Source organism: Magnolia sinica, chromosome 3 (assembly GCF_029962835.1).
Source record: "Magnolia sinica isolate HGM2019 chromosome 3, MsV1, whole genome shotgun sequence".
Classification (NCBI taxonomy): Eukaryota; Viridiplantae; Streptophyta; class Magnoliopsida; order Magnoliales; family Magnoliaceae; genus Magnolia; species Magnolia sinica.
The window spans coordinates 83,718,605-83,741,254 of NC_080575.1; the positions used below are offsets into that span (position 1 = coordinate 83,718,605).

General features: G+C 40.6%; 1 protein-coding gene across 1 annotated transcript; it reads left to right on the top strand.

Annotated features, from left to right (window-relative positions):
* Positions 1 to 18,251: 18,251 nt before the first annotated feature.
* LOC131238599 (transcription factor bHLH112-like) lies at positions 18,252 to 22,036 on the top strand. Its single transcript, XM_058236253.1, has 5 exons — positions 18,252 to 18,467; positions 19,446 to 19,553; positions 19,648 to 19,713; positions 19,839 to 19,904; positions 21,813 to 22,036. Exons 2-5 carry the CDS (start codon positions 19,479 to 19,481, stop codon positions 21,942 to 21,944), a joined length of 339 nt encoding a protein of 112 aa, XP_058092236.1. The 5' UTR covers positions 18,252 to 18,467; positions 19,446 to 19,478; the 3' UTR covers positions 21,945 to 22,036.
* The last annotated feature ends 614 nt before the right edge of the window (positions 22,037 to 22,650 follow it).

Consider the following 22,650-nt stretch of genomic DNA (forward strand, 5'->3'; position numbering starts at 1 on the left):
ACCATTTCTTCAAACCCATTTCAAATTTCTCTCAAATCTCCTTTCCTCTACTCATTTCCAAGTCATTCCTCAACTCCCATTCCCCAAATCCATCTTTCTTAAACCCATCCAAAATCCCTTTCCAAATCCCACCAAACCCATCCCCTATTACCTCAACTCCTTTCTCCAACCCTATGGGGAAGAAGAGACCGACTCCCGCCAAGCCAAGAAAGGCGAAGCAAGTAAAAGGCTGATCCAAAGGGGAAGAAAATCACGGAAGTCCGATCCAAGTGCAAAAATGACCATCAAAAGGCTCCTGCGATTCAAGCGTCCTGACCACCAGTTGAAGATATGAGAAATTTCCGCGTATGCAGTGTTGCCTTCGAAGCCTCCATGGAGGAGCATCTGTTCGATAAGTACGCCCTACTCGGTTGGCTTATGGAGAAGGGATGGGGTCCAGTATTCTATGGAGACTCCCAGGCAGATGAAGGTCAAGCTAGGGCTTTCTACGTACGGATTAGAAACCCTCAATTCAAGCCACTGGGCTTTGATCTGGTAGTGGGAGGCAAGAGGTTCCCAATTAGGGTGGAGGTCATTGCCGGCATACTAGGAGTGCCACTAGGGGAGATGCAGATCGACGAGAAGGATTTGGATACAAGTTGAGCCCATAAGGAGCGGACCTATTTTTTGTGTGGATAGGTTACCCAATGGAAGCGGGCGGAGCAAGAGGTCGGTCTGAGCTCGACCAACCTTAGCCCAAAGTACCGAGTGTTTCACCACATCTACACCCAAAATGTGTATCCGAGGCTACTAAATTGCTCTGAGTACTCTCGCTATATGGTAGAGTTCCTATATCAAGTGGGACAGGGAGCAGATGTGTGTCTCCCCAACATAGTACTCCACCAGATTGTGCGGGCCGCAAGAGCTACAAGGAAGAGTGCGTGCCTTCCATTTGGTCGCTTAGTCTGTCGGTTGGGTCAACAATATGGAGTGGGTAGTTCAGATGGAAATTCGGTACCGACACAGTTACTAGGCGATGACATGTTGAATAAGATGGGAATAGGCCCCAAGCAACGACAAACCCACATCGACAAATACGGGGATGCTGACAAAGAGGAAGAGGAGAGCAATGAGAGTGACGAGGACGAGGACGAGAATGAGAATGAAGATGAGGGTGGAGCTGAGGAGATTGAAGAAGTTGGCAGGGAACCCCTTACCATCCCAGATATAAGCGAGTGCTTGGATGCACTCGAGGCCAAGGTAACAGAGATCAGGGAGAGCCAAGCCAGGCACCAAGCAAAATAGGAAAAATGGAATAAGAAAATGTATCGGGCCATAAAGACCCTAATCTGCTGTAGCAAGGGGGAGGAAGCACCCCCGATCTCGTCCGACTCGAAAGGATAGTAGTTTAACTAATAGCTAGTAGTTTGCTCTAAGTCGGTTAGGTCTAACTGCATGTATAGAAGGATAGTTAGAACTTTGCTTGACTAGGTTGTAATTTTCTCTTGCTTTCAGAATATCTAGTGAAGTATGTAATCCATGTTGTAGGATGTAACTGGCCATGCCAATGGCATTTTGGAATTGATGTGAATGTATGGATTGCCTTAAAATTTTCTTGTCGCCATGAAAAATGCTTGTTTGTATTGTTGCCCATGTTCATGAATAGAATTTATGTGGATCCTATATATTTACGCATGACCATGATAGGAGCAATGTTCTAGCACCTAACCTATCCAAGGATGTTCTTCCAGGAAATGCCTCCATGAGCGAAGGGTCGATATGCCTGCCTACCTCACGGCGGCTTGGTCGAGAGGGATCAAATCCTCGACGATCAACAAGGCCCTCAAGGGGCGACCAGCTCCCAGGACATGGGTAGTACTACCCAAGAGGTAGCCTCAAATGCGTCACTGCCGCAAGCCACGACACCCGCACCTCCCCCACCATAGGTCATGGATCAAATAGGCCAGATGTTGCTTCTCATGCAACAACAACAGCAGATGATGGCCACTATGATGGGGCTATGGCCCACAACATGGGGGTGCAACACGCGGAGCAACCTGTCATGGTCGCGCCCGCAACCAACATAAGCAACCTATTTAAGCGGTTCCAACGATATAGGCCGTCTACTTTTGTCGGTACCCACCGCCCAGAGGAAGCGGAATATTGGCTCAACCGAGTCACCAAGCTACTTCGACCTCTCCACTGTTCTGAAGCGGAGAATGTCGAGCTCCTCTCATACCTCTTTGAGAAAGAGGCGGACCTATGGTGGGAGAGTATTTTTCAGTCTGTTCCCGAGAACCACGTGTGGACGTGGGAGGCGTTTGAGAGCCGCTTCAATGAGAAGTACCTCCCTCAGATGTACCAGCATGAGAGGAAAAATGAATTCCTCCACCTCCAACAAGGGGGATGACCGTAGCGCAATACGAGAACCGTTTTACAGAAGTGTCGCGCTGCACCTCCGAAATGATCGCCAACGAGGCGATTAGGTGATTCACTACGAGGTTAAGGAGCGGTATTCGCTCAATGATGTGTTGTGCGAGCATCAAGACCTACGCCGAGCTCGTTGAGATTTCGATACGAGTGGAACAGGATGAGGAGTGAGTCTCAAGGGCCCGGTCACAGTTAGGGCCACAAAACAAGATGGAAGGGCTGTCCTCTTCTTTTGTCGGAAAAAGGCTAACCCGAACTCTCCGCCCAGACTAGTTGTCAAACCGGCCCCTTCTACACGACCTGCTCAGACATGCAACTACTATAGGAGGATAGGCCACTTAGAGCTGTAATGTTTCACGAGGATGAGGGACCTCGGCTTCATGCCACCTCAACACAACAACAGACCCCCACAACAGGCATTAAAGATTTTGCCCCTACGGACGATGAGGCCTAGCCAGCAGTTCTGTCGTCCTTCGTTACCTGAAGTTAAGCTGCCTCAACAGCCTGTGCAACGAACTTCCCACAGCAAACATGGGTACATGCATTAGCAGCCGAGGGCTAGGATGCAGTCATCCTGACTCCTACGGCCTTCGAGGTGACGGCCCACGTACAAGGTACCCGGTATTTTTATTGTTGGACACCGGATCCACTGCTTCTTTCATATCACATGCAGCCATCAAGCATCTAGGATTACGCCCTACCCCCTTCGTAGGGGTAAAGATCATTGCCACCGCTGGTACTTTCTCAGAAGCAATGAAGATATGTCATGATTGCCCCATTGACTAAGGATGCAAGCTGACGCTTGTGGATTTAATAGTAACCAAGATCTTCTATTATGACGTCATCTTAGGCATGAACTGGTTGACTATGATGAAGGCAGAGATTGACTGTGACACTCTGACAGTGAGAATATATGAGGACGACGGCTCTTCCCTCACATTCTTAGTCCAGGTTAGCCACAATCGTAGGATTTTGTGTTATGCTTCATTGGAGGAAGGTTATGATAGACCTTCGATAACATGCACACCCATGGTCCAAGATTTTTGGGACGTGTTTAACGCCATACCTAGACTTCTTCCTCGACATGAGATAGACTTCACAATCGATCTGATTCCGAGTGTCACGCCCATTTCCTTGCCTACCTACCGCATGCCCCCATGTGAGATGGAGGAGCTTAGGACTCAGATTGATAATCTATTAAAGTCGGGCTTCATCCGACCCAGCTTCTCACCTGGGGGAGCTGCAGTCCTATTTGTGAAGAAGAAGGACGGCTCTTTACAACTATGCGTGGATTACAGAAGATTGAACCAAGTGATAGTTGGGAATAAATACCCATTGCCCAGAATTGACGATTTATTCGACCAGCTGAGGGGTGCTCAATACTTCTTAAAAATTGATCTATAATCAGGGTACCATCAGCTGCAAGTCAGGGATGAGGATATACAGAAAACGACTTTCAGAACCTGCTTTGGCCATTATGAGTTCTTAGTTATGTCGTTTGGGCTCACCAATGCTCCAGCGGTATTCATGGATCTTATGAACAGAGTCTTCAGGCCGTTCTTATACAAATTCATCATCGTATTCATCGACGACATATTGATTTATTCAAAAAGCTGTGAAGAGCATGAAGAACATTTAAGGGCAATCCTCGAGACCCTTAAGAAAAATCAACTGTTTGACAATTTAGGAAATGCGCCTTCTGGAAGGAGGAGGTCAAATTTCTAGGACATGCAGTGTCCAAGGAAGGGATATCTGTGGATCTCGCTAAGGTAGCAGCCGTACAAGATTGGAAGCAACCAAAATTGATTACGGAAGTGAGAAGTTTTCTTAAGCTCGTCGGCTATTATTGGAGAGTCATTAGAGACTTTTCAAAAATATCCTAGCCACTATCCCAGCTTACACGGAAAGACCTCAAATTTGCCTGGAATGAAAAGGCGGAGGTGGCCTTCCAAGAGTTGAAAGATAAACTGACATCGGCACCTATGCTTGTGCTACCTGAGCAAGGGGTCAAGTACACTGTCTATACTGACACCTCTTGTGTGGGCTTAGGTTGCGTTCTCATGCAGAAGGACAGGGCAATCGCTTATGCATCTCAGTAGTTAAGGAAACATGAGGAGAACTACCCTACACATGACCTTGAACTCACAACCATAGTGTTTGCATTAAAGATATGGAGACATTATCTTTATGGTGAGGAATTTGAGCTCTTTTGTGACCATAAGAGCCTCAAATATATCTTCACTCAAACTTGAAACAACGTCGTTGGATGGAGACGTTGAAGGACTTTAAGTTCGATCTTTTGTATCATCATGGCAAGGCAAATCTGGTGGCGGATGCCTTGAGCCGCAAGAGAGTACTCAAATTTGCGGCACCGTTGATGGTGAGAGAATGGGACATGGTGGAATTTGTTCGGGTCTTCGACATAAAGCTAACCGTGGAGGAGCCGTATGAGGTCATAGCCCACATTCAAGCCTAGCCAATGATTAATAGTAAAATCATTAAAGCCCAGGAGGGTGATGAGTTACTGGAGAAGATGAAGAAAAAAGCAGGGAATGATGCGGAGTCTGAGTGGAGAGTCGTAAATGGAGGGTTGCGGTACCGAGGCCACCTTTGTCTCCCAAATCTTCTGAGACTATGAGAAGAAGTCCTAAATGTCGCTCACAACTCCAAGTTGGCGATGCATCCTGGTAGTACTATGATGTACTAGGATCTGAAGCGCAACTATTGGTGGGACAACATGAAGGAAATAGCGGATTATGTGTCCCGATGCCTCGCGTGTCAACAAGTCAAGGCCGAACACCACCAACCACCGGGTCTTTTGCAACCAATGCCCATAGCAGAATGGAAATGGAACTTTATATCTATGGACTTTATTTTCAGCTTGCCCAAGACTAGAAAGGGGCATGACTCAATATGGGTGATTGTGGATCGATTAACCAAATCAGCCCATTTCCTGCCTTTCAAGACTTCTAACTCCACCGATGATTTAACGAAGCTATATATCAAGGAGATTGTATGGCTTCATGGTGTCCCGTTTGAAATTGTGTCAGACTGGGACACTCGATTCACATCGATCTTCTGGACCCGTATCTAAGAAGCTATGGGAGTAAAGCTGAAGTTTAGCCCCACCTTCCACCTGCAAATAGATGGGCAAACCGAGTGGGTAAATCAGATATTGGAAGGCATGTTGTGGGCTTGTGTATTGTATTTTCAGGAGAGTTGGGACAACTACCTCCCGTGTGTCGAGTTCGCCTATAACAATAGCTTCCATGTTAGCATCGACATGGTGCTTTACGAGGCTCTGTATGGGCATTCGTGCTAAGCCCTACATTATTGGGAGGAAATTGGCGAGAAGAGTTTGTTAGGGCCGGACTTAGTACGGATTATGACTGAGAAGATTGGGATTATTCGGCATCGCCTCTTGACGGCCCAAAGCAGACAGAAGAGCTATGCCAACACTAGACAGAGGGACTTGAAATTTGAAGATGGGGACCACGTATTTCTCAAAATCTTTCCAATGAAGGGTGTTGTACGCTTTAGTAAGAAGGAAAAGCTCATGTCAGAATTCATTGGGCCCTTCCAAATTTTGGACCGCATAGGTATAGTTGCTTATCGCTTGGCCCTACTTACGTCGTTCGCTGGAGTGCACAACGTCTTTCATGTATCCATGTTAAAGAAGTACATCCCTAACCCTTCGCATATCATTAAGTGGGAACACGTGAAGCTTAAAGAACGCCGTTCGCTGGAGTGCACAACGTCTTTCATGTATCCATGTTAAAGAAGTACATCCCTAACCCTTCGCATATCATTAAGTGGGAACACGTGAAGCTTAAAGAAAATAACACATACATTCTCCGACCCACTCGAATACTGGATAGGAAGGAGCAGGTCTTACGCAACAAGGTCATCCTATTAGTCAAAGTACTATGGACCCATCACGATGAAGAAGAGGCCACTTGGGAGACGGAAGCAGAAGCCACTTGGGAACACTACCCAAGCCTGCTTCAGCAGTACGAATAGGTACAAATTTCAAGAGCAAAATTTATTTATAAGGGGGGTAGATTATAATGTCATGTCTAACCAGAATAGTGTCCTGAGGTGTCCACGTAGGATTTGCCATAGGATCATTCGCTTAATCTACTTGTGGTGGGGTACCACAAGTAAATTAACTTAGGTTCAGCCCATTAGAGTAAGCTAGTCTGGTTGTGATTGGACTAAGAGCGGGCTGTTAAGCTAGATAGCTTGTTTACACATAGAAACAGACCATGCGAGCCATACAGCAACCAAGGAAGGTCAGAAAAATCTAAAAATTTAGGGAGCCGTAGATCTCATGGGCTTGTAGTCCATCGTGGACCATGGACTAGGTAGACACCCAAAAACTTATTATCTGTGCCGTTCCAACAGCACTTGCCTAATGCAACCCACCCAAGGCCAGAATTGAAATCTGGCACTTATAAATAAAACTGAGATTCCAGGATTTTCAGCCGTCGAATTTCTTCTATATTTATGGTGAAGGTCTAATGTATTTTTCTATGCCCGTCCACAAACTCTGGGACCCAATCGTGGGACGGTGACCGTTGATCGTAAATCGAACCAGTATGATCAAACCCCATATCCGATCATTCCCAAATTTTGCATGCCTCTTCATCGGGCCGTGGAGCACCTATCCTATAATTTTCATGGCTAGAGGGCCACCAGAACTGCCCCAACAACCGAAATGGACCCCTTGGGGCCACTTAAAGGTCGGAACCGTATGATCAAGCCCCATATCCGGTCACCTATTTATTTCCAATTTTGCATAGCCCCTTATCGGGCCATGAGACACCTACACACCAAATTTGGTGGCCAAGGGGGTGTTAGGGCCACTCCAAAACTAATAAGGAGTCCTAGAGAGCCATTGTGGGCATTTAAGGATACTTAAGGCCAAAGGGCCCAAGTCTAGGAAATAAAACCCTAGCTCTCTCATAACTCCCTCCTTTACTACAACCACCAAAGAGAGAGAAGGGAGAGTAAGAGAGTAAGGAGAGAAGAAAGAGAGAGTGAAGAAGAGTGTGGGTGGACCTTAGATTGAGGTGGGGCCCAAGGAAACCAATCTTGCAACTCTCTACCCCTTCTCCAAGAAAACCCTACACCTCAACCGCAAGAATCATTTTCGTTGATCGTATAGGTAAATTCCTCATCCTTTTTTCTTGAAACCCTTGTATAGAGAAGGGATCGACATGGATTTCTAACATGCAAGTGCTTGCTTTAGGGATTCCGGCTGGTCGACCCCAAGGTCCTTATTCCTAGGTCATTTCCGAGATCTCAATTATCCATAGGTATGGACTATTATCCTTAGATGGCCTAGCACCAATTATAGTATGAGTCTAATGATTTTGATTGCTTGGATGATGTATTTGAAGAATCTAGAGAAAATCTAGGAATTGTTTGTTTTGCTTGGAATTGCATGGAATTGTATGTCTTGTTTGATTTTTACACATGATGTTATTCTTGCCTCTCACATAGTTTGATACAAATGCATGATTACATGTTTATGTCTTGCTTGATTTCTCATATGATGTTGCCTTATAACATGTATGATTTATTGATTCTTGTATACTTTGGTTCTATGAGATTTAGGAAGTGCTTAACTTCCTCACTAAACCACATAACACACATGCACCTCGTTCATGATATTATAAGCTTCTCTTGCTAAGAGAATTTGAATTGTAAGTTGAGAAGTATAAAAACATGATGTTGTTTATGATAGTTGGTAACCCTGTTAGTTGGCAAGTTACGCATCACCATCCAAACCCTAGGATTGGTCAGGAAGAATGAGGAGAGTGAAGGTGGTCCCGTTGGGAGAACTATCCTAAGGCTAAACCCATGGATTTGGGCGAGTGCGTGTGGGTGACAGTAGTTAGACTAAATGGGTCGCTTGTACCCAATGTCGTTTGTCATGTGCTTGCCTGACTCATGTGGTTTAGCCTATTCACTGATAAACCTTGTTTGTTAACCCTATTTGCTCACATATGTATGGAACCTGGAACACCCTACAATTGTTGTAGCCCATCGATAACTAAATTGAAACCGATCCACCGCTTCGTAAGCTGGGCACGGTGGAATGAGACACTGTATCCGAGCTGTCGGCCCATGCTGGAGTGACGCTCCTCCCCGTAGTGACCGCGAGCGATCCCTTTTTCTCAACACTCCCCATGTGCTTGAAGTCGGGGATGAAAAACTCGACGGGATCAAGGATCGTGGGGTCTTAGTCTCACACATTGGGGGGCCTTGGCCTCGCAACTAGTTCAGGGCATTTGATATGTGGGGTGTATCAGTTTCCCCAACCTAATAGATGAATGAAATTAACTAAGAACTTGATTAACATTATCATCGCATCGCACTAGATAGGTTGGCGACTCGGCAGTCGAGGTCGTAATGAGAGAGTGTTGTTCATACACGATCATTAGATGGAGTCGTTTGAAGAAGCGTTGTGGCGAGGGCATGCATCATATCATCTATCATGCATAAGCATTAATAAAATTAATCAGGTGTTTATGAATGATTTTTTTCATTAAGTTCATAATATAATTGATGTCTGTTACAATTTAAGACTAATAGCACCCACTAAGTTAATCACTCACTCCCACTCTGGGACAGTGTTTTAAAACACCAACCAGACCCTCCCGTAGTTGCAGGTGACGAGGAGTATGAGGAGCCTGGCGGCACGAGCTTAGACGAGGAGGATGAGCTATCCTACTTTCAGTTGATGGACGGTTCTCCATCGGCTTGACAAGCGGGATTTAAATCGCTAAGTTGTGGACTCAGCTTTATTTTTTTGGACATCATTCTTTTGTGATTTTGTTGGGCGACGCCTTGTGCGACCTATTTATATTCTTTTGGACCTGTATATACATGACCTCTTTTATTTTAGTAAACTTGTGTGGTTGTGCTTCATGTTCGAGGAAATTTCAGGTTGTGCATTTAAACCTGTTTAAACGCACTTTAATAAGAAAAATATGTTATAAGTGATACCCGAGAACTCGGGAGTCAAGTGTAAATATCTAATATGGAATTACTTCTACCCAAAAAAGATTTCTCTTGGGCATTTCATCAAATATCTAACAAGCATCATCCAAACAACCAAACTTGAAAAGCCCATTTCATCAAATATCTAACAAGCATCATGTAATCGTACATGCCTTTCTTAAAACAACAACCTAATCTAAATCCTTCATTCCTTGTGACACAAACCATACTACATAAGGCCATAAACAAAAATTATTGCCTTCTGAAAAATCAAAGCCAATTGAAAAAAAAAAAAACAACATTCGATGTAATAAAAAATCGAAGGAGAGAAAAATCTCCCTGAAAATCAACCAGTCTCCATGAAAAATAAAAAGAAAAAAAACATGAATAAAAGGAGCTTTGCAATGAACTGAAAATATTCTCAATCAAAAAATCCTAGGAAGCCAACGACTTTCCTGTAAATGTGACCACCAGGCTCAACATGTAATATGCAATAGGAGGTAAGTATAATGATTAGATGGTTGGGATTGTTCAATGCATTAGCCCTTCAGTTCATTCCCAATCCATATTGTGGCCTGCAAAATGAATCAACCAAATCTATGAAGACCATACATGTATAAATGTTGGCTTGAATAAAAACCTTAAGCATGTTTTTTTCTATGAGGCTGGCATTTTAATCCAAAATTAGAATAGATCGCCACTCCATTAACATCGATTTCAAGAATCATATGCTCAAATCAAAACCCTAACCCTTATCTCAACCCCGTTCGTTAATGCACTCAATGGATTCAAACTCCTGTGTGCAGAGATGGGTTTTCGAGTTGCTGCAGTTAAGCGTAGCTGTAAGACCCGTATCTTAGCCTGTACTGTTCTGAGAGAGAGAGAGAGAGATACCTTTTAGGGTTGTGAACTTGTTGCAGCCCGCGAGAATGGTAGCGAGATTGAGAGATGGAGAGGGAGCGAGAGAGGGAGATGGCAAGGACGAGAGAGGGAATGGGAGAGGGAGATTAAAAGTGAGGGCAGACGTGAGGACAATTTGGGGTCTTTTACCTAAATGGACGCAGATTGCATCTAACCTATTATCATCCGGGCAGGGCTCTGTGGGGCCCACCATGATGTAAGTGTTTTATCCATGCCGTTAATCTTTTTGTTTAGATCATTATAAGGTATCATGCAAAACATTAGGCAGGAACAAGGCTTGAGTAGACCATAAATTGGGCATTGCACTTCCACCATTAAAAACTTCGTGGGAGTTGGAGAAGTTTCGGAACAAGCTGATATTTATTTTTTCACTTCATCCACATCTAAATGACCTTATTAATAGGTTGGATGGTAAAAAAACATCAATGATGGCCCTTAAAAAGGTTTCAACAGTGGGTGTCATTATCACTGCAACTTACTTTGGTGTGGTCCACTAGAGTTGTGAACCTACTTCAACTTTTTTTTTTTTTCAAATCCTAAAATGATCTGGGAGAAAATATGAACGGCATGGATAAAACACTTACATCACGGTGGGCCCCACAGAGACCTGCCCTGATAGATTACGGTCTGGGCAGGGGTAGGATGCAATCTGTGTCCGACCTAAAAACGAAAACGGATTGGCTACTCCCCCTTACACCAGCCCCGTCGCAGGTGGTCGGTGCTCTGTGGGCCCCACCATGATGTATGTGTTTCATCCATTCCGTTCATCCATTTTTAAAGATCATTTTAGGGTTTGATCCCAAAAATGAGAGTGATATAAATCTCAGGTGGACCACACCACATGAAAACAATAGTGATTAGATATCCACCATTAAAAGCCTCCTAAGGCCCACTATACTATTTTTTTGACATCCAATTTGTTGATTAGGTCATACAAGCCCAGATGAAGAGAAAAACAAAGATCAGCTTGATCCAAAACTTTTATGGCCCCCAAAATGTTTTTAATGGTTGACCCTCATTCAACATTGTTTCCAGTAATGTGGTCCACTTGAGATTTGGATATACCTCATTTTTGGACTCATACCATAAAATGATCTCTAAAAATACATGGATGAAACACATAAATCATGGTGGGACCCACATAGCACTGACCACTAGTTGTTGGCTGGTGTCAGGGGGAGTAGTCAATCCGTTTTCCCCTGCCACCAACCCGGTGGCTGGTGGTTGGTGCTCTGTGGGCCCCACCATGATGTATGTATTTCATCCATTCCGTTCATCCATTTTTACAGATCATTTTAGGTCTTTACACCAAAAATGGATGGGATATAAATATAATTTGGACCACACCACAGGAAAACAATAGTGATTGGATATCCACCATTAAAATCCTCCTAAGGCACACTGTACTATTTATTTGACATCTGATCTATTGATTAGGTCATACAGACCTAGATGAAGTGAAAAAAAACAAAGATCAGCTTGATCCAAAACTTTTATCGCCCCTAAAAAAATTTAATGGTCGACGTTCATTCAACACTGTTTCCTATAATGTGGTCCACTTTAGATTGGGATATATCTCATTTTTTCGTCTCATATTATAAAATGATATAAAAAAAATTATATGGACGGCATGGATGAAATACATACATCATGGTGGGGCACACAGAGCACTAACCACAGCCATTGGCTGGTGGTAGGGGGAATAGCCAATCTGTTTCCGTAAGACTCCTACTGAAGTGACGTCACTAGTTATATGTGTTCTGCCTTGATGTGTGTTTCGTATCCACACCGTCCATCAATTCAAAGAGATGTATGAATTGTATCCACACTGTCCATCCATTTTTTCATATCATTTTATATTATAGTAGATTAAAAAAATGCATATTTACGTATCAAGTGGACCACACCACAAGAAATGGTGCTAAGGATGGCCACCATTAAAACCTTTTTAGGGTCCACCATATTGTTTATTTGTCATCCAACCTGTTGATATGGTCATATACACCTGGATGAAGTGAATTTAATCCCCACTTTGTGGTCCATTTGCACCTTAGATCTTCATTTTTTTTGGGGTCATACTTTAAAATGACGCGTATAAATGGATGGTCGGTGTGGATAGAATTCATACACCTTGTTGGCCCCTTAGTGGCCCATCAGAGCATCACTCATCTCATCCCCCATCCAACCATTGCATCCCTCATCCAACCATCCATTCATCTCATACAATCATCCAAACATCCATCAATCCATCTATCCAACCATTCCATCCATCTAAATATCCAGTCATCAAACATCCATCCATGCATCCATCCATCCAACCATACTATCCAACCATCTCGTTCATACATCTGATCATTCCATTAATCATTAAAACATCCATCCATCCATGCCATCTATCCATACAACCACCCCATCCATCCATCTATACATCCATCCAACCATCCCATCCATCCATTCATCCATCTATCCCAGCTATCCATCTAACAATCCATCGAACCAACCCATCCATCCATTCAATTTATCCAATCATCAAAACATCCATCTGTATCCATATCATCTATCCATCCAAACAACCACCCATCCATTCCCATCCTAACCATCCAATCATTTATCCATCCCATCTAAACATCCATCAATTCCATCTAACCATCCATCTCATCGATTAATCTATCAATATCCGTCCATCCAACCATCCAACCATCCCATCGACCAATCTATCCATCCGTCCATCCAATCATTAGATCCGTCCATCTAATCATCCAAACATCCATCCATCCCATCAATCCATCCCAAATATCTCATTCATCGGTCCATCCATCCCATCTATTCACATATTGATCCATCCAACCATCCATCCATCCAACCATCTAACCATCCCATCTATCCATCCATCTAACTATTCCATCCAACCGTCCAAACATCCATCCATCCAACCTTCCATCCATCCCATCCATCCACCATTCAATCGATGATTGGAGGTTGATTAATGATTGAAAGCACTTTATGTTGTATGATCATTGATTAGGAGGTTGATCTTGTGATTGTCGGTGATGTGCAACATTCGATTGTTGATTGGAGACTTAATGAAGTGATGTACGATGATTTCTACCATCCGATAAAGGATTAGAGGTTGAACGAATGGTCAACAACATTTTCTATCATTCGATTGTTGATTGGAGGTCGATCAAGCGATTATCGATGTGCACCATTCTATCATCAATAGGGGAATTGATAATAAGATTTATATTGGTTTGTACCATTCAATCATTAATTGGAGGTTTATCAGATGTTTAACAACACTTCGTGTCATCCGATTGTTAATTAGGAAATCGATCGAGTGATCATCAGTAATGTGCATAGTTCGATCGTCGATCAGGAACTTAATGAGGCAATACACATTGGTTTCCACTATTTATTTAATGAGCATAAAGATAAATGGGGGAAAACTATTCATAAGAGTACACAGGCAGATAATTTATGATGTTATTGCAAATACTCTACCCTTTCACAATGAAACTAAATTCATCGCAAAAAGTTTTAGTTAGAATTTGTTGCAATGAGTTAACTTAGTCGTCGCTAAAACAAACTATTTGCAACAGTTTTTATGTCGTTGTAAAAAATGATGTTTTGCGACGACACTCAATTCGTCGCATAAAGTGGATATTAGCGATGACAATTAAAACGCTTGGTGAAATGTCTTTCCCACCATGTAATTTTTTTGAAAGAAAATTAGTAGGAAACGTTTTAGCAATGATAATTATAGCTTGTGGTAAAAACGTTAACTATTTGCGATGATTTACAATGTTGTTGCAAATACTCTAACATTTCACAATGAAATTACATTCGTCGCAACAAGTTTCAGTTGGTATTTGTCATAATAAGTTAACCTGGTCGTCACTAAAACAAACTATTTGCAGCGACTTTTGTGTCGTTGCAAAAAATAATGTTTTGCGACGACACTCAATTCGTCGCATAAAGTGGACGTCTATCTCGCCATGTAATTTTCCCGTGAAAAATTGGTGGGAAACGTTTTAGTGACAATAATTATAGCTTGTTGTAAAAACGTTAACTATTTGTGATAATTTACAATGTTGTTGTAGATACTCTAACATTTTTTAATGAAACTACATTCGTCGCAAAAAGTTTCAGTTGGTATTTTTTGTAAACGAGTTAACCTAGTCGTTGCTAAAACAAACTATTTGCAGCGGCTTTTGTGTCATTGCAAAAAATAATGTTTTACAACGACACTCAATTCATTGCATGAAGTAGACATTAGCGATAATAATTGGAAAGCGTGGCAAAACGTCTTTCCCACCATGTAATTTTTCTAAAAAAATTGGTGGGAAACGTTTTAGCAACGATAATTATAATTCATCACAAAAATGTTAACTATTTGCGATGACTTACAATATTGTTGCAAATGCTCTAACATTTCGCAATGAAATTACAATCGTCGTAAAAAGTTTCACCTGGTCGTCGCTAAAACAAACTATTTACAGCGACTTTTGTGTCGTTGCAAAAAATAATATTTTGCAACGACACTCAATTCGTTGCATAAAGTGGACATTAGCGATAATGATTGGAATGCGTGGCAAAATGTCTTTCCCACCATGTAATTTTTCTGAAAAAAATTGGTGGGAAACATTTTAACAACGATAATTATAGCTGGTCACAAAAACGTTAACTATTTGCGATGACTTACAATATTGTTGCAAATGCTCTAACATTTCGCAATGAAATTACAATCGTCGTAAAAAGTTTCACCTGGTCGTTGCTAAAACAAACTATTTGCAGTGACTTTTGTGTCGTTGCAAAAAATAATATTTTGCGACAACACTCAATTCGTCGCATAAAGTGGACATTAGCGATGACGATTAAAACGCATGGCGAAACATCTTTCCCGCCATGTAATTTTCCCATGGAAAATAGGTGGGAAACGTTTTAGCGACGAAAATTATAGCTCGTCGCAAAAACGTTAACTATTTGCGATGATTTAAAATATTATAGCAAATACTCTAACATTTCGCAATGAAATTACGTTTGTCGCAGAAAGTTTTAGTTGGTATTTGTCGAGCGAGTCAACCTGGTCATTGCTAAAACATACTATTTGCAGCGACTTTTATGTCATTGTAAAAAATAATGTTTTGTGATAACACTCAATTCGTCGCATGAAGTGGACATTAGCGATGACAATTGAAACACGTGGCGAAATGTCTTTCCCGCCATGTAATTTTCTCAGGAAAAATTGGTAGCCTATACATGGTGGACTGTGTTAAGTTGTACAGTGGAGAATATACAACCATTTTAGACTGTCGAAATTTCAGTGTCCATAACTTCTTGGGAAACTACTGTTTTGTACTTATGATTTCCTTTCAAGTTGATGTTATGCGTTGTAAAACTATCTTATACCCATTATATCTCACAGTTACAACAAAGTGGGTTGCTTAAAGGAGATGATCTCACGGATCACTTTTTCTGAATCCTCATGGTAAACTTTTTCTGTGGTTTTTATTATGTTTCCATGAGAATCCTCCAAACCCTCACACTTGTTAAGAGTTTTCCTTCTCTTTTTACCTATAATTTCAGGAAATTTCTGTAGCAAATTGTTTGGCCACTGACATGATTAATCCAAGCTCATTGTCCCTACAAATGCCACAACAAGTCCAACATCTCTCATTTGCTGTTATTGATATGTATGCAAAGCTCGTGGTTTTAGTTATTAAGATAACGATCTTTTTTTTTTTTTTCTTCTGACTGAGCTTCATGCAATGAATGGAAACTAAATTGATGAATGTTTCCATCATAGTTTGGGTATCTATGAACAGTATCAGGAGCAATCGGATGATCTGTTGCAACCCCATGTGTGAGTTCTCTTTCTTTCCTTGAGGAAATACCAAGTTCATCATTCTTCTCTTCCCTAAAGTGATCATAATAACCATGCTCTTGTCTTGAGAATCCTAAACCATCACGCCATTTCGACTCATGATAGCTTGTAGTTCTCTCCACTTGATCCTTGTAAAATGGACTGTTGTCATTAGGCAAAGTTGGAGATAATGATTTTGTTTGCAATCTTGCCTAAGAGCAATTTGGGTTTGTTGCATATGATTAAAAAAATCTTTTAGTTGCTTCCTTGATTGCTAGTTTAATTGGTTGTGGTTTTTTCTTGGCAAGTTGTGGGTTTGTTGGATATGAAGTTCGATCAATAATGGTAACTCCCTCTCCTTTTTGCTGCATTGTAAAAAGAATTGTATTTGCTTGGTTTGCTGGTTACAGGTGGTTTAGCTGAAAATCATATCTACTTTGCAAACCATGTCGAGATTTTTGGAGGTAAGCAGGCACGGTCATTGTGGATGGGGCATCCTGTAATTGACAACCTGTGCACATTACGATACTAGCCATGTATATAACATGTTCCCCCATTTTAACAATGGAAATGTGGAATTTGTGCTATAATTTTTTGTATGATTCAAATCAAACTCCTTCCATCTCATGACTTAGTTGGGATTCTTGTGCAGATAGTGGAATATATACGTGTCTTTTAATGGATGTTGTGTAATGATATTTGTTCATGGATCTATGGAATTGGGTGAAAGCAGATTTAGATTGAGCTTTGTGACTTATTTTTACTTTGATTTTTTATTTTTTATTTTTTATTTATTTTTCATGTTGATATAGAAGCCTATGGAGTTTCTGAATGTGTTTATCAATGGCAGATCCTGTTTAAGGAATTTAAGAATTGGGTCTGAGTTGGTGAGAAATGTAGGTTTTTTTGGTTAGGCTTTGTTGGAATAAATGAATGTGAGAGCCTTTAGGAATTGGGTGATGGTGATTATCTTAGGATATATAGCAGATGGGGTGTTATGGTTGAGGATTCTATTTCCTAGGAGGAAGTGGATTATTACATTCTTATTTCTAGCAGTTCATGGAAGAAAACACCTGATAAAGAAACTCACGAGTTAATCTATCAGGGCATGTATTACAATGGTAAGAGATGCCATTATTATATTTTCTTTATTTTTTTAAAAAAAAATAGGCAGTAGCTACGGCTATTAACTGTAGCCGTTTATTTGAAAACCATAGTTGTTGGTATTTTAGCCTATTGCTACAGTTTTTGCTCTACTTTTAGCTACAAATATAATCCGTAGTTGTAGATACATTAAACCTATGGAAGCAATGGCTACGGATTTAATTCGTACCTATTGTTTCTATGGCTACGGATTAAATCCGTAGCCATAGTTTTAAGACCTGTGGCTACGGTACCAATGGCTATGGTCATGCTACGGACTATAACTGTAATCATAGGCCTTTAGCTATGGTTTTTATCCGTAGCCTTTGCCCAGTTTTCTGGTAGTGTGGGAAACGTTTTAGTGACGATAATTATAACTCGTCGTAAAAACGTCGACTATTTGCGATGATTTATAATGTTGTTGCAAATACTCTAACATTTCTCTATGAAACTACATTCGTCGCAAAAAAGTATAATTCAGTTTTTTTTTGCAATGAGTTTAACTAGTCGTTGCAAAAGGAACTGTGAAAAAAAAGTCTAATGTTGTATTTTCACAACAAGCTTAACCAGTTGTCGCAAAAGCTACTGTTTGCGACAACTTTTGTGTCGTCATAAAATTTTTTTTTTTTACGATGCCTAATTTTTCACAAAAAGTAGCTATTAGTGACAACTGGTTAAGATCGTTGTAAAAAATTTATACGACAACTTTTTGTGACAAGTTTTGCAACGATAATTGAAACTCGTCGCAAAAAAGTTAACTATTAGCGACAATTTAAACTGTCGTCGTAAATAATCTATTTTTTGTAACAACTTGAAATGTCGTTGTAAAAAATTATATTTCCCAATGAAATTAGACTCGTCGCTAAAAAAATCATTACAAATAGTTTAATTTGTTATAGTGGGAACTAGAAAAGGCCATGGAAACATCATCAACATCTAAGAAGAAGACAATTTCCACCATCCTCATCATCATCGGTACTTACCCTTTCTCCTCTTCTTCCATTTCTACTTCCTTTCTCATTCCTTGCTTTTCCCTTTTCTTTTTTCTTCTACAATCAGTGATGCAGACGGAGGCTCTTCTTATCGTCAACAGGTTTTATCTCTATGATGACCCCGATGCCATGTAAGTTTCATCGCCCCCGCCTCTCTCTCTCTCTCTCTCTACTTTCATCATTCACAAGGTTTTGTTTATTCAATGGGGAATCCAACATTCTTCAATTTCATAATAGTTTATTATGTATCGGAACAAATGGTGAGATTGATGAATGAATGGTGGCCCACTTCATGTTATCTTTATATCGAAATTCTCACTAGTTACAGCCAGATGTGCACCCTCTGCTGGAAGGCATTAGCCAGATTCTCATTTTTGTCGATGATCATTCAAGACTTAAAAACTGATAGATTTTTTCGCAATATTACCTAATTGAGCTAGTTTTTGTATTTACTCACCTGTTTGGAATGCCATCAGCCCTTGGACTGCATCAATATTGCTATAATGTGCTGATGTCAAACACAACTTTTCATTGTCCTGACGGGAATCATTTCACACCATGTGGACATATCTTCCATTTTCCATAGTTATGCACGCCATATATTTTACACAGTATTTACATGCATGTACATAATTATTGGGTATTGCTTTCGTGTTGTCACTTTGTGGACATGGACATTGCATATCGCCGAAGTTTTATATATATATATATCATATATTTTACATGGTATTTATATGCATGTCTGATATTTTTTTGGCATTTTATTAACTGTTTTTTGTGCCTTTTTTCATTCTGCGTGATATTTGTTGTATTCGATGTTTTGTTTGGCAATTGCTATAATAATTCAAACTAAAATATATGGACGCAAATAATTAAAATTTTTTGAGTGATTCCAACAATTCTCAGAACCTTGCTTCATCAATAATCATCTTGGACAAACTCAATGCTATAGCATCATCACCATCAATAATCATCATGTGTGTGGCCCACCTAACAACTAGGCCAACCTGAACAATCACACTCGTGATTAGGCAATTGCATTGCTCTATCATTCATGGCTTGTTTTCATCTTCTTCTATGGGATTGAATCTTTTCACATATTTTATCAGCCAAATCCAGAAGTTTGTGATTGGGGCTCAACAATGAAGAAAAGTGACCGCGAACCCGCACCTAAAAAGCCTCGAATTGGAACACCGTCACCATTACTGACTTTTAAGGTACAAAACAGATTCTAATGAGTTTTTTTATTGGAGAGGGATTTGGGGTTTATCTACCATACACACATATGAAAATTTGTCTTTCTTTTTCTAGGTCCAAAATGAGAAATTAAGAGACAGAATCACTGCACTCCAGCAACTGGTTTCACTTTTTGGAAAGGTAAATTTGAAAAGCTCCTATTTACTTCCAAAAAAAATTCTACTACAGTTTCTTGTTTTTGAATTCAAAAAAGCTTTGTTTGGTTGAATTGAATTAAATTGAATATGATTGTTCTCTTATTTAAGGTGGATACCACATTCATTCTATTCGAAGCAATTGAATACATTAAGTTCCTCCATGAACAAGTCGGTGTAAGTTCCATGAAAGCATGTTTGGGATTTGAATGGTAGATTTGATTTTGATTTTTTTCTTTTCTTGTGTAGACAACTTTTCAAATAGGTTGGTTGGTTTGGGGCTTTGAAGAACATGTTTTTCAAATGGGTATTAAGCTAGTTTTAGATGTGCATTGATTAGGCAATCCATTTTCATTTAAAAAATAATAATTTATGAGAAACAACGACGATTAAAAACTGTCCGCGAATGGCTTTCTACCTGACGACATTTCCATTAGAAACACTGATGGTTTTAGCCATCGAAATCGCTAATAGTTTTAGTTGTAAAAAATGCTGATGGTTTAAATTCGTCAATGAGCAACGCCAACGCCCCCTTTCCCAACGGCTCGTCCGATGGCTAAAAGCCATTAGGGAAGGTCATTGCCGATGGTTTTTAGTCATTGGCGTTACCCTGTTTTTTGGTAATAATTAACCACCTATGAGAAGGAACCCACTGCGTGATCATAAGTTACTGACAAGATACAAGAACGACTCTAATATCGCATATGCCCTGATTACAGATGAAGGGGACCCATCTATTATTCAGGAGGCTCTTGATGAGCCTGATGTAGAAAAATGGAAGACAGTTATGGATGATGAGATGGACTCGTTGCACAAAAAGCACACTTAGGAGCCGATGGAGCTTTCAGTGGGCCAAAAGCGATAGGATACAAGCGGTTATTCAAAAGAAAACAGGATAGATACAAAGCGATGCTGGTAGTAAATGAGTATGTTAAGAGAAAAGGAATCGACTTCATAGAGATATTTGCACTGGTGGTTAAGAAAGTATCCATCATATTCATGTTAGCATTGGTTGCCCAATACGATCTCGAGCTAGAACAAATGGATGTCAAGATTACATTCCTACACGGGGAGTTGGAAGAGCAAATCTACATGAAGCAACCAGAGGGCTACGAAGTAAAGGGGCAGAAATAAAAGTTTGTAGGTTAATGAGGTCATTGTACGGTTTAAATCAGAAATTTACTCGGAGTGACTACGATCACTGTGTCTATTACAAGACACTAAGGGATGACAAGTTCATCATCCTAGTATTATATGTTGATGATATGTTGATCGTCAGTCATAATATGTTTGAAATCAACATACTGAAGACTCAGTTATCAGGGACATTCGAGATTAAAGATCTAGGGGCTGCACAGAGGGTTCTCGGCATAGATATTCATAAAGACAGGAAGAGGAGCAAGCTTTGGTTATCTCGGGCAGAATACCTTAAAAAAATACTGATCAAGTATGAGATGGATCAGGTAAAGCCGGTGAGTGTTCCCCACGCAGCTCACTTCAAGTTTTCCTCAAAAAAATGTCCTAAATCAATTGAGAAAAAACAGGCTATGTCTTGTGTGCCTTATTCAAATGCAGTTGGCAGTTTAATGTATGTCATAGTCTGTATGAGATCAAATATTTCACAAGCAGTCAATGTTGTGAGCAGATACATGTCAAACCCCAGCAAACAATATTTGAAAGCAGTGAAATGACTACTTCAATACATTTGAGGTACAAAATACTACGTCTTAACTTTGAGAAGACAGGAGTAAAGTTGGTGGGGTATGTGGATTCAGATTATGCAGGCAGTGCGGATTCTAGAAAATCAACTTATGGTTACTCGTTTGTACTAGCGGGTGGAGCAATTAGTTAGATGTCAAAGCTTTAGTTCATCGGGCTCTTTCCACAATTGAAGCAGAGTACATGGCAATGATGGAATCGTTTAAGGAAAGTATTTGGTTAAGAGGCATGATAAATCAGTTAGGACTTCAGCAGGAGGCTGTGCCGGTTAATTGTGATAGCGAGAGTGCTATCAATTTGGCTAAAAATTCTGTTTATCACTCACATACTAAACACATTGATGTTTGTCATCATTTTATTTGACAGGTGCTTGAGGAAGGAGGTGTAACACTGGAGAAGATTCACACCAGCGTGAATCCGACAGACATGCTCACCAAAGTCTTTCCTAAAGAGAAGTTCAAGTTCTGTGCTACTTCTCTAGACTTGACGATGGCGTAAAAGAAGGATGGAGTGTGCACGAGAAGCATTGATTGAAGCTATGATGTGATGTAGAGATAAAAGAATATGACAATAAGCTACATGTTTGAAGATTGAAGACATGGTGAAGATTATTGTTAAAAATGTCTTAAATCTGAAGAAATTCAACTAGCCTGATAAAATATGGTTGAAAGTCTAGCAACAATGTATTTTGAAACTTCTGAGAAATTCGACCAGTCGGATGTTAGGATCAACTAGTCCGAGCTTTGGTTCGACTAGTTGGAGGTTACACAGATTGTGCGCAGACTGCGTAAATTTGAGGCGGATTTTGGCCTATTCCAAGTCGGTGTGAAAGTAGGGTTTCCTAATATATAAATATGAGTTCCTAGGGCCTTTCTAAAACAATGCTAAGACTTCTTAAAGTATTCCAAAGGGTTTCTAGGGTTTTAAAGGGTGTAGCAAGGGTGAGATTCGAGGTTGGTTTTCCACGTTAAATCTTTGTATTCTCGTGTTTGATTGGTGTTCTTGGATTGCTATCGTAGATCCATCTCTATATGATTCCACGGAACAATTCCCAACACATTACTCATCGCCTTGTGCTGTGGTTTTTTCCCACAATGATTTTTTTTTTTTTTCACGTATAATTCAGATTGCCTTCTTGTTGGATTTCTTTGTACGATTGTGATTACTTTGCTTGATTCTGCTTTGTGTGCTTCTGCAAGTCCCA